The sequence below is a fragment of the Dromiciops gliroides genome, chromosome 5 (assembly GCF_019393635.1).
Source record: "Dromiciops gliroides isolate mDroGli1 chromosome 5, mDroGli1.pri, whole genome shotgun sequence".
In the NCBI taxonomy this organism is placed as follows: Eukaryota; Metazoa; Chordata; class Mammalia; order Microbiotheria; family Microbiotheriidae; genus Dromiciops; species Dromiciops gliroides.
In genome coordinates, this window is record NC_057865.1 from 7,927,028 (window position 1) to 7,939,571 (window position 12,544).

General features: G+C 38.7%; 1 protein-coding gene across 1 annotated transcript in view; it reads right to left on the reverse strand.

Moving 5' to 3' along the window:
* Positions 1–12,544, reverse strand: part of AGMO (alkylglycerol monooxygenase) — a 367,408-nt gene that overhangs the window by 182,282 nt on the left and 172,582 nt on the right. The window contains exon 6 of the mRNA XM_043969423.1: positions 6,444–6,510. Within this exon, the coding sequence (XP_043825358.1) occupies positions 6,444–6,510 (67 nt within the window). The remainder of the gene's footprint in view (positions 1–6,443; positions 6,511–12,544) is intronic.

Consider the following 12,544-nt stretch of genomic DNA (forward strand, 5'->3'; position numbering starts at 1 on the left):
GCCTCACTCTCTTTTCTCTTTCCATTTTTCCTCTATCTCTCTTACTTCATCTTCAAAGTTCTTTTTGAGTGCTTCCATGGCATGAGACTAATTCCTATTTTTCTTGGAAACTTTGGAGGTAGGAGCTTTGACTTTGTTATCTTCTTTTGGGGGGTATATTTTGATCTACCTTGTTACCAAAGAAATTTTCCACTGTCTGCTGCCTTTTCTGCCTTCTCATCTTGCTGCCTATTTCTTGGCTTTTAATTCCTTTTTTTTAACGTGTAGTGCTGTTTCCAGGATGCACTGGCCCAAGTTTCAGGGGGTCCGAGGAGGTACAATTTAAAGAGAGGCTCATGCTCAGCCTACCTGGCCTGTCAGTAACCATGAGCCTGATTACTCTTTAACCTGGGAGCAGAACTCTAATTGAAATCTGATTGTATGTAGGCTTGTTGTGCCTGTGACCCTCTCTCACTGGGCCATATGCACTCGAGTCATGCTCTGCCTCTGCTCCAGCAGAAAGCCCTACTATTTACCCCAGGCCACCCTCTGGACCCCCTCACCAGTCTTTGGGCCAAGTTTCAGAAGTAGCCACTGATGCTGATGATTCCAAGGCTCCCTATTGTCCAGGTTTCACAGGCATGTAACATTGTGCTCAGCAAAACAGCTCTGTAGACCTTCTGTTTGCTGGTCAGTCTAATAACTCTTTTCTCATACGTTCCTTTGAAGCCTCCAAACACTGAGCTAGCTCTGGCATTGTGTGTATCAACCTCATCATCTATGCAGACATCCCTGGAAAATACACTGCCAAGGTAAGTGAACTTATCCGCAGTATTTACTACTTCTCCATTAGCTGTAACCAATGATTCCACGTATGGATAGAGCACTTCTGGCTGGTGGAGAACCTTGGCATTCTTTATCAGGCCAAAATTAGCAGCAGTGGTAGATAATTGATCCAAACTCTGTTGTATCTCAGCCGCAGAGGCTTCACCAAGTCCATAATCATTTGCAAATAGAAAGTTATGCATCAAACGTCTTTCCCATTTAGTCTTGGCTTGTGGTCTTTTTAAGTTAAATAATTTCAGTGGCTGACCTGATGTTTCCATCCTCATTGAAGGTGTCTGACAACATTATTGAAAACAACATGCTAAAATATATGGGAGCAAGGACACAGCCTTTTTTCACTCCTCTGGTGACTGGGAAAATGCAAAAGTGTCATCCATTATCCAGAACCCATACAAGCATGTCATCATGGAACTGGCATACTATTCTTTTTTTTTTTTTTAGTGAGGCAATTGGGGTTAAGCGACTTGCCCAGGGTCACACAGCTAGTAAGTGTTAAGTGTCTGAGGCCAGATTTGAACTCAGGTCCTCCTGAATCCAGGGCCGGTGCTCTATCCACTGCACTATCTAGCTGCCCCCTGGCATACTATTCTAATGAACTTTTCTGGGAAACCAAATTTTGCCATGATCTTCCAGAAGTGCCCATGACAGCATTAGAGGATCTGGTCAAACCAAGGCATGTCCTGGACAGACCTCTGTTCTGCTCCTGGCATTTCTCTTGGAATTATCAGGATAGCAGATACCATATTGACCATTCTTTGGACTTTTTTGAAGCCACAATGACTCTCAGAGGGTAGATGACAATTTTCTAAATGATGGATTAGTGTATTATAGTGTCCTCTAATAAGAATCTTACCTGAAATGACTAAGAGACAGAGACCCTCCCCCATGATTGTCACAGGACAGCACATTTCCCTTTCCTTGATAAAGATGGACAGTGGAAGCATCCTTGAACTTCTCAGGGATATCCTCCTCTTGCTATATAATAGGGAAGATTTTAGTCAGCTTCTATATGAGCAGTGGACCCCCTACCTTGTAAATTTCAGATGGAATAGATTGAGCACCAAATGCTTTGCCACACACGAGGAGCCAAATTCCATCCAAACCTCTTCTTCAGTGGGAAGTTCAATATATTAATTTTCTTCCTGTTGCTGCTTTATTGCTTGCCTGTTGCCAAAGGACTTTGAGGTAGGTAAAATGGTAAAATGGAATGGGTGGCTAATGCATTTTGAGCCATGCCTAAATTGTGGTTTTGTGAGGCAGAGTTGTGCAAAATTACTGGCTACACTGAGTCTTATAGAGTCACTGCATTCCAGCGGAAGACAAAACTCAAGATAACTGGTGATAGCTCAGGATGTAGTGGATGACCTTGGCATCTTAAACGTCTGACCAAGCTCTACCTGATTTACAGAGCCTTCCTTCACCATTTGGATAACTTGTTCATATCCACACATTCTGCTGGGGAAAGTCTTTATATATTTGGGATGGAAACATCCCTTTCCTCGGCTGTGGGCTTGAGGCCCATCAGTTAACATCAACCTGATTTAGCTCATTTGCCAAAATGATTTATTGGCATGTGGACACTAAGCATTCTACATTTTGTTGGAGCCACAGGTGAGAGTTGGGTAACAGGTGGACACCAAAGTTGGAAAGCAACAATGAAAAGGGCTCAGCAGGCATGATGCGAGAGGTACCAGTCTTCCCTGAACATCCATACCTTTGTACCCTATCAGAATAGCAATGAAGTCAAATAGAAAAGCAGACATCCAGATAGTTGAATGATTAAATGGTTAGATTAATAGATAAATTAGATTAGATAGATAGCTGAAAGACAAAATATGCAAACTGTGCAGCCATTAGATGTTTGCTATATGTCATATCTAACTCCTTATGACCACATTTGGGGTTTCTTGGCATTGATATTGAAATCATTTGTCATGTCCTTCCCCATCTTATTTTACAGATGAGGAAAATGAGGCAAATAGGGTTAAGTGATTTGCCCAGTGGCACACAGATAGTTAAGATCTGAGGCTAGATTTTAATTCAGGAAGATGTAGTTCTTACTTCAGGCCCAGTACTCTATTCACTGCACCACCTGGTTGCTCACTATATGTCAGACACTGTGACAAATGGTGGATTTACAAATAGAAGTAGGGAAGTGAAGAAATCTGGAGAATAAATGAAGATGGGAATGACAAGAACCTAATGGATACCTTGGACAGCTAATGATTGGGTTGATTCCCCATTTTATTCACTTTATGCCTGTCAGTTGGTGAGGTATAACTTACTTGATCTTTCAGAAACTTACCATCATCTGTGAAAGAGGATTTTTTTTCTTTTCTGCCCTTGCTTCCAAAACTTAATATTAAGTCATTGACTGGCCCAAGGCTTAGAGAGCTCATTAAGATATTGCCACCAGCTTGTCTTCTAACCCATCTGCTAAATGATGAGTTCTCATAAAACAATGAGTGATTTTCTTTTTTTTTTCATAGTGTGGTTATGTTAGGTGCTTAGTTATTAGCAACTGAATTGGTAGGACAGTAAAAGCACTGGGCATGAAGTGAGTAAGATACATCTTTATTTCCTTCCTGCCAGCTCTGCCATATTCCAGTGAGTTGTGCCAAAATGAGGAACACAAAAGGAAAAAGGAGAGGGACACGATATATGTTTTCTAGGCCCTTTAGAAAACAAGGTGTTATATATAACCTGATTACGAACTTGTGGAGGGGAGAGGAAAGGGAGGGAGGGAAGGAGAAAAATTTGGAACTCTAAATCTTGTGAAAATGAATGTAGAAAACTACCCTTACATGTAATGGGGAAAAAATAAAATAAATGTTGATTGCCAAGGAAGAAAGAAAGAAGGAAAGAAAGAAGGAAAGAAGGAAAGAAAGAAGGAAAGAAGGAAAGAAAGAAAGAAAGAAAGAAAGAAAGAAAGAAAGAAAGAAAGAAAGAAAGAAAGAAAGAAAGAAAGAAAGAAAGAAAGAAAGAAAGAAAGAAAGAAAACATGATGTCCCTTTGGCTACATATATGCGAATATACAAGAAAGTTGACATAGTAAATGTCAAGGGTATGGGCACAGTTCAGCAAGGAATGCTCCACAAATGTTACCATGGCAAGACTGGACGGGTCCATAATGTTATTCAACATGTGGTAGGCATTGTTGTAAACAAACATGTTAAGGGCAAGATTCTAGCCAAGAGAATTAATGTGCGTATTGAGCATATTAAGCATTCTAAGAGCAGAGATAGCTTCCTGAAGAGGGTAAAAGAAAATGACCAGAAAAAGGAGCAGGCCAAAGAAAAAGGCACCTGGGTTCAACTGAAACATCAGCGTGCTCCACCCAGAGAAGCACACTTTTTGAGGACCAATGGAAAGGAAACTGAGCTGTTGGAACAAATGTCCTATGAATTCATGGCATAAATGACTAAAAATCATAATAAAAAAAGATTCTTGGATTTAAAAAAAATGCATCTTCATGTGTTCAAGTCTGGCCTCAGAAACCTATTAGCTGTGTGACCCTAGGTAAGTCACTTAACCCTGTTTGCCTCAGTTTCCTCATCTGAAAAATGAGATGGAGAAGGAAATGTCAAACCACTCCAATATTTTTGCCAAGAAAATCACAGAGTCATAAATAACTGAAACAATTTAACAATTGAAAATTAGACATAAACTTACCTGAATCAAACTGTTTGTACTAATAGTAATAACAATAATCATAATGATGGCAAGTATTTACAGAAATTTAAGGCTTGTGAAGTGCTTTACAAATATTTCATTTGATCATCATAACAACTCTTAGAGATGATTGCCATTATTATTATAGTTTAATAGACAAGGAAGCTATTTAAAAATATAGTGTTTTATGTTACAAAAAGTGGTGTGGAAAAAAAACACATAGGATTTGGTATCAAAAGACTATTTGACTATGAAGTGGAGTGGAAGATGGGGGAGAAACAGGGGAGTGAAAGAGCCTTACTCTCATCAGAATTGGCTTAAAATGGGAATAACATACACACTCAAGTGGGTATTGTAATATATCTTGCACTGTAGGGAAGTGGAAGGGCAAGGGAATAAAGGGGGATGGGTGAAGGAAGAGAGGGCAAATTGGGGGAGGGGCAGTCAGAAGCAAAACACTTTTGAGGAGGCATCGTATAAAAGAAGATAGATAATAGAATAAAAATCATGGGGAACGAATAGGATGGAGGGAAACAGCAATTGTAACTGGGGAAAAACTTGAAGCAGAGGTAAGAGAAATGTAAGATGATGATGATGATCATCATATTTTGCTGGGCTACTGTGATGCAAATTCTTTGTCAGGTATAAGGTACTATATAGATGTTAGCTATTATTGTCGCAATAATCAACCTCATGGGTATTTTCTAAGGAAATCTCCCTTTAAAACAATATATATATATATATATATATTTATATATATATGTATGTATATATATATATATATATATATGTAGATTAGTATTTTTTTTAAATATGAGCAAGATGCTAAGAGAAAATCCTGGAAAGACTTACATGAGCTGATGCCAAGTGAAAAGTATTGTATACAAAATCACAGCATTATTGTAAGATGATCTGCTGCAAATGAGTGAGTTGTTTTCAACAGTGCAATGATCCAAGACAACTCTGAAGGACTTATTTAATGCAGTCCATCTACAGAGAAAGAACTGATGGTATTTGAATATAGATGGAAGCATATTTTGTTGTTGTTGTTAGTTCATTTTTCTAAATGTTTTTTTGTCTGCTATGTTTTGCATGACTGCATATGTATCATTTATATTGAATGGCTTGAGTTCTTAGGAGGATAGGGAGGAAGGAAGAGAATTCAGAACACAAAGTTTTAAAAATTGATGTTTTTACATGTCAAGTAGGGAAAATTCTAAATAAATAAATATTTTAAAAAGACTGATATTAGGTGACTTAAACTTTCTAAAGCTCAATTGCATGATCTATTAAATTAGGGGATGAGAAGCAGGTTAGGCTAAAGTCTCTTCCAGTTCTAAACCTATGATGCACTGAGATTTGAGCAGGTTAGCAGTCCTAAATGTTTTCCCCATTTTTTTCCTCAGGAAAAGAAAGCTCCTTTAATCATGAACTGACTAGATCACATTGGTTATAGAGGGAAAATCCAGGGAATCTATTCTCTGAAATTAATAAGTGAAACTAGTAGACCTGGGAGCCATGTCACATTTTCACACATGGCCCAAATGGAACTGCTGGGTGCAGAGACAAGGGCTGTAATGTGGCAGAGAGCATGCTGGAGCCAGATTGCCTAGGACATACTCTCATCCATGTATGAACAGAGCATCAAAAGTTTCTGTGCCAAAGGTTTGGGCCATTGCATGCCACTAGAAGAATCATTCCCAAGCCTACTTAATCCATTTTCCCCTTCGCTTAGGTTCGTGGGATGCCAAGGTGGAGAAGATAAGCAGATTCCCTCCTCACATGTCTAGGCCATAAGGTCAAGCCAAGAATACAAGTTAGACTGGGCTTCTTAACATACTGCTCAAATTAGAATAGGTGCATTCTAATATAATTACACCAAGAAGTAGCAATAAACATGTGTGTCCAAATTTAAATAACAACACATACTCTCCATACTCACTCACCATGATGAACCCGATGATGGCTTGGGGTGTTGAGAATAAGTTCCAAAGGTCCAAGGTTTTCAATGACCTGTTTGAAAGCAAAGTGTGATGACATAACAGAAAAGTTGGAAAGAAACTTTGAAAGTATAACTGAAAAGCTGGTGAAAATATTTACAGACAGTGTTTCTGATAAAGACATCATATCGAAAATATATAGAGAACTGAATCAAATATATAAGAATACAAGTCATTCCACAATGGAGAAATGGTCAAAGAATATGAATAAGTAATTTTCCAAAGACAAAATTAAAGCTATCTATAGCCACATGAAAATATGTTCTCAATCACTACTGATTAGAGAAATGTAAATTAAAACTTCTCTGATGTACCACCCCACACCTATGCAATTAGCTAATATGAAAACAAAAAGGAAAAAGATAATTGTTGGAGAAGAGGTGGGAAAATAGGAACAGTAATGCACTGTTAGTGGAGCTCTGGAGAGCAATTTGGAATTGTGCCCCAAAAGCTATAAAATTGTGCATACCCTTTGACTCAGCAATACTGCTACTAGGTCTATATCCCAAAAAGATCACAAAAAATATTTATAGCTGCTCTTTTTGTGGTAGCAAAGTTATGAGGGGATGCCCATCAATTGGGAAATGGCTAAACTAGTTGTGCTTTATGAATGCAATGGAACACTATTATGCTATAAGAAATGATAAGCAAATAAATTTCAGAAAAATCTAGAAAGACTGACATGAATTGATTCTGAGTGAAAAGAGTAAAACCAAGAGAACATTGTACAAAGTATAAATAACATTGTGTGATGATCAACTGTGACAGATTTAACTATTCTCAGCAATAATATGATCCAAGACAATGCCAAAAGACTTCTGCTGTAAAATGCTCTCCACATTCAGAAAAAAAGAACTATGAAGTTTGCATGCAGATTGAAGCATACTATTTTCATTTTTGTTGTTTTTTTTATTCTTGTTTTTGTTTATTTTTCTTGTATTTTCCCTTTTTTCTGATTCTACTCCTACAACATGACTAATCTGAAAATATGCTTAACATGATTGTAACATATAACCTCTATCAGATTGTTTGCTGCCTTCAGGAGGGGTGAGGGAAGGAAAGGTGAGAGAAAAAATAGAAACAAAAATAGCTTTACATTTAGTTAGAAAAAAATTAAAATAAAATATTTTTTAAAAATTAAAATTTAGAAAATAATGATAAAAAAAGAAAGTATAACAACACTTGGAAATAAGGATATCTTTTTAGAAAAATCCATTGCATTTATTGCAACTTCAACCCTGGCTACACAAGGAAGTTTAGAGGAAATAGTTATTTCTTTTCTAGAGCCATCACATGAAAGATGCATTAGATGTGTTCTGCTTAATCACAAGGGTAAGAAGAGAGCATTGGCTGACAGTTGGAAAAATGCAAACTGGAACTTTATGTGAAGAAAATCTTCCTCCATTTAGAATTATCCCAAAGTCAAGTGGACTGACTCTGAGGTGGGGGGAAATGGGGCTTCACTTTCTATTTCTTTTTTCCAAGGAAAAGCACATGATGATGTTGTAAAAACAATGACAATGATGTTGCTGAGCATTCATATGGCTATTTAAGTTTCATAAAACATTTTATGTAGATTAGCTCATTTTATCTTCACAACAAACTAATGACAAATTTACTATTATTCACTTTATTGTATAGATGAAGAAACTGAGCCTTTGAGGTTAGGTGACTGGTGTAATGATTGGAATGATGCCACCTGCTGGAGACTTACTGTAGCAAAGCTCTGCCATGAGGAGAAGGCCTCTGAGGGCAAGCCATGTGGTCAAGGTCCTTAGCATCAGGAAGTGACATTTGCCTGTGGGTACTATCTATCAAGGCTACCAGCCAATCAACTTGGGAAGCCTGCCATTTCTGGGAGAGGGACATGAAGTAGGAAGCGGATGCTGAGAAGGGGTTCTGGCTCTTTTGGTTACTGACCTTGCCATGGTGGGTCAGATGATAGGGTCTCTTAGAAATAGTTAGATTTTTACCTTTCTCTCTGATCCTAATGCTCTGTAATAAATACATAAACACTTAAATACTCTTGCTAAAGCTTATAATTTATTGGGAGCCACTCATTAGATTTTGGATAGTATAGCTCGAATTTTAGCCCCTTACAGTTTGGCTGACTGTGAAGAGGAAAGCTGAACCTCAGTCTGCTGATCTTCCAGTTGGGAAAGAAATTTCCCTTACCCTGTCCCTTTAAACTGCTAAGTACTGGCTGTTTTACCTTTTAATTTTCAAATGTTTTTTTTTCAAGTCCCTAAATACCCTATTTCTGATTTTACTCTGTTTAACCAGACAAATGGGGGATAAGATCATGTTAATGCATTGTTTTTGTGGATTTTCTCTTTTAATTTTTGTAAGAAGAGCCAGCAAGGTGCTCACACAAGGGAATATAAATATCCCCACCTCTCCCACCCATGGTTTTTCTTTCTTTTTTTTTTAAATTAATAAAGTATTTTATTTTTTTTCCATTACATGTAAAGATAGTTCTCAACCTTTGTTTATACAAGCTTTACAATTTCAGATTTTTCTCCCTCCCTCCCCTCCCTCCCCCCTCCCCTAGACAGCAGGTAATCTGATATAGGTTTTATATATATATATGTATATGTATATGTATATATACACACATAATAACATTAATCCTATTTCTGCATTAGTCATGTTATAAGAGAAAAAAAATCAGAGCAATGATGGAAAACCTCAAAATAGAAAAAAAACAACAGCATCAAAAACAAAAGAAATAGTATGGTTCAATCAACATCTATACTCCACAGTTCTTTTTTTTTTTTTCCTGGATTTGGAGATCCTCTTCCATCACAAGTTCCCTGGAACTCTTCTGTGCCATTGCATTGGTGAGAAGAATATAGTCCATCACAGTAGATCAACACTCAACGTTGATGTTACTGTGTACAATGTTCTTCTAGTTCTGCTCATCTCACTCATCCTCAGCCCATGCAAGACCCTCCAGGTTTCTCTGAACTCCTCCTGCTTATCGTTTCTTATAGCACAATAGTATTCCATTGTATTCATATACCACAACTTGTCCAGCCATTCCCCAATTGATGGGCACCCCCTCAACCTCCAATTCTTTGCCACCACGTAAAGAGCAGCTATAAATATTTTTGTACATGTGGGTCCCTTTCCCCCTTCCATGATCTCTTTGGGAAAAAGACCCAAAACTGGTATTGCTGGGTGAAAGGGTATGGGTAGCTTTATCGCCCTTTGGGCATAATTCCAAACTGCTCTCCAGAATGGTTGAATCAGTTCACAGCTTCACCAACAATGGATTAGTGTTCCAATTTTCCCACAACTTCTCCAACATTTATTTTTTCCTTTTTTGTCATTTTAGCCAATCTGATAGGTGTCAGGTGGTACCTCAGAGTTGTTTTAATTTGCATCTCTCTAATCATTAGAGATTTAGAGCATTTTTTCATATGCCACCCATGCTTTTTCAGAGAAACCTCTGATTCCTGTAGCTTTTCCAAGTTCTAACACTAATTGTTGCTCTAATTTTGCATGCCTGGAGTCTTCTCTAGAAGACTTTAATCCCCTAGAAGTGGGGGAAGGGGAACCCAGGCCTGAGTTCAAAATCAAGTCTGATTCAAATTGTCCTGGTCCCTCCCCTCCTCTCCAGACCCCACCACCTCCACCTCCCTTGGCCAAGCCCCTTGATCCTCCTGCCCAGGAGGTCAAGAGACCTAATCCACCTTCCTCAGATTCTGATCTTGTGCATGCACAGCTTTCTGTATCTATATTTGCAGCTTCTACTCAATTAGGCTCAGCCCTTCCCCAGCCTGGCTGTGATTCTAACTTAACCTGCTGTGGTTTTCCCAAGACAACCTTAGAAAACCCTTTAAATCACAGATATGCTCCTTTTGTCCATAATTTTGTTAATCTGCTTTTGTCTTAATTAGTAACCTTATTAAGCATTTGTATTATTAAAGGACCAACAGACTGTAAAAAATTAATTATTAATAACTAATCTAACCTGGAAAAATTATATAATTTGACTTATTAAAAATTATAGGTTTAGAAAAATTATAATTGGACCGTATGTCCTGACGCGGTCACCATTCAAATGTGGAATATTTTTGATGATTAGGCCTAATTTGGGGGGCTAAAGCCAACTGGAGGACTGATCTGGGACTTTTGACTGTCTATCTGACTGCTATTAATTTAATGTGGGCCATTTCTAAAGTTCCACCACACTGCTCCCAAACTGATAAGCAAAATATTAAGAAGGTTCTTATCTAAATAACCAAAGCAGAGTTTATTTATGAGATACTATTTAAAATGAAGAATACAGGGAAATAAAATGTACAACCTGACTGCGTTGCAACATGTCTCTTTCCACTGCATCTCTTTCCCACCTGCTGGTCCTGGACCTTCTTGAATACAATAAGGGCCTTAGGTCTCAGGGCACTTAGGTATTTTATTATAACTCCCCTTTCACTTTGTAAATCCCCCTGCTTCTAACTTTCCTCTCCTTACTGCTACCACTGAACCCCTGTGTTTCTCTCTCACTGACCTTCTGTCTGTCTGCTCTGTCAGTCTGCCCTTCGGCCTCTCTTTTCCCTGCTCCTAGTCCTTCTCGTCTTCTCCTGCGTCCTTGTAGCCCCGTCTCTAGTTCCATCCCCTGAGTCTAACTCCCAGGTAAATATATACCTTTTCTTCTCTCCACTTAAATCTCAAGGCTTCCTGCACCCCCATAGACCAAGCTAATCTGCCAGCCAGGGCTGCAGCTGTTTGGGGGAGGGGGGCTATGCTGGAGCCGCACAGGCCCCAGCATCTCTCAGCTCCACTCAGGGCAGAGGGAGGTGGGTGCTTCTTTCCCCCAGCTGTCTGACCCAGTGTCTTGCACAGCCCACGGGGCTTTCTGGCTCAGCTGAAGGGGGGGGGCACACAGATGAGACCCTGAGGGCCTAAGGCTTTCCAATCTCAGCCCAAAGGTAGGGTCCCCAAATCAAAATAAATTTCCACAAGACAATATAGAGGGGTTAAAGAAGACAAACTTAAGCTGAATAAAAGTGACAATCATCATCATAGTTCAAGACTCTGCTTCTTTTGCCATGGAAGGGTACATATTTTATAGAAATGTAGAAGTAAGCAGCAAGGTATTGATATGTGTATTGGGTATTTTAGATATCAGAATCAAAAGTGTTCTAAATTCACTCAGAGTGATAATGTTAGTTCAGAGGTTACATAGGATTTCTATGCTATTACATCTACATTTTGAAATTAATTGTATGAGTTTATTTTCATAGAGATTTTCATGCTTTTGAGATTGTGTTTTATACTTAGCTTTTTTACACTGGCCAGGGTCAAACAGCCACCATGTGACTTAAGGTGTATTTCCTTCTATCTCTGACTCCATTACTCTAGCCACTTAACCACCCTGCTGCCTACTTTCTGTGGTAGGACTTAGAGGAGATTCTTAGTCCAGGACAGACTGGGCTGAGTGGATGTTGAGGTCATTCCCATTCTAACATCTTCAGATTTGGCAGGTCAATATTGACATGTTGCATATAGGAACTGAATAGAGTTACCTTATGAAAATTGCTTTCTGTGTGAACCTCTCACTCTGCTCATACATCAGAATTTTTTCTTATATAAATTAATGATAAAATTTGCATTTTTACCCAGTATGTAGTGTAAGGGGCTAAAATTCTAGCTATACTATCTAAAATCTAATGAGTGGCCGCTAATAAATTATAAGCTTTAGCAAGAGTATTTAAGTGTTTAAGTATTTATTAAAGAGCATTAGAATCACAGAGAGAGGTAAAAATCTAACTAATTCTAAGAGACTCCATCATCTGACCCACCATGGCACAGTCAGGAACAAAAAGAGAGACGAACCCCTTCGCCAACATCTGCTTCCTATTTCATGTCCTCCTCCCAGAAATGGGAGGCTCCTCAACTTGATAGGCTGGTAGCTTTGATAGACAGTACCCATGAGCAAACATCACTTCCTGATGCCAAGGAACTGACCGCATGGCTTGCCCTCAGATGCCTTCTCCTCATGGTGGAGCTTTCCTACAGTAGCTCTCTAGCAGGTGGCA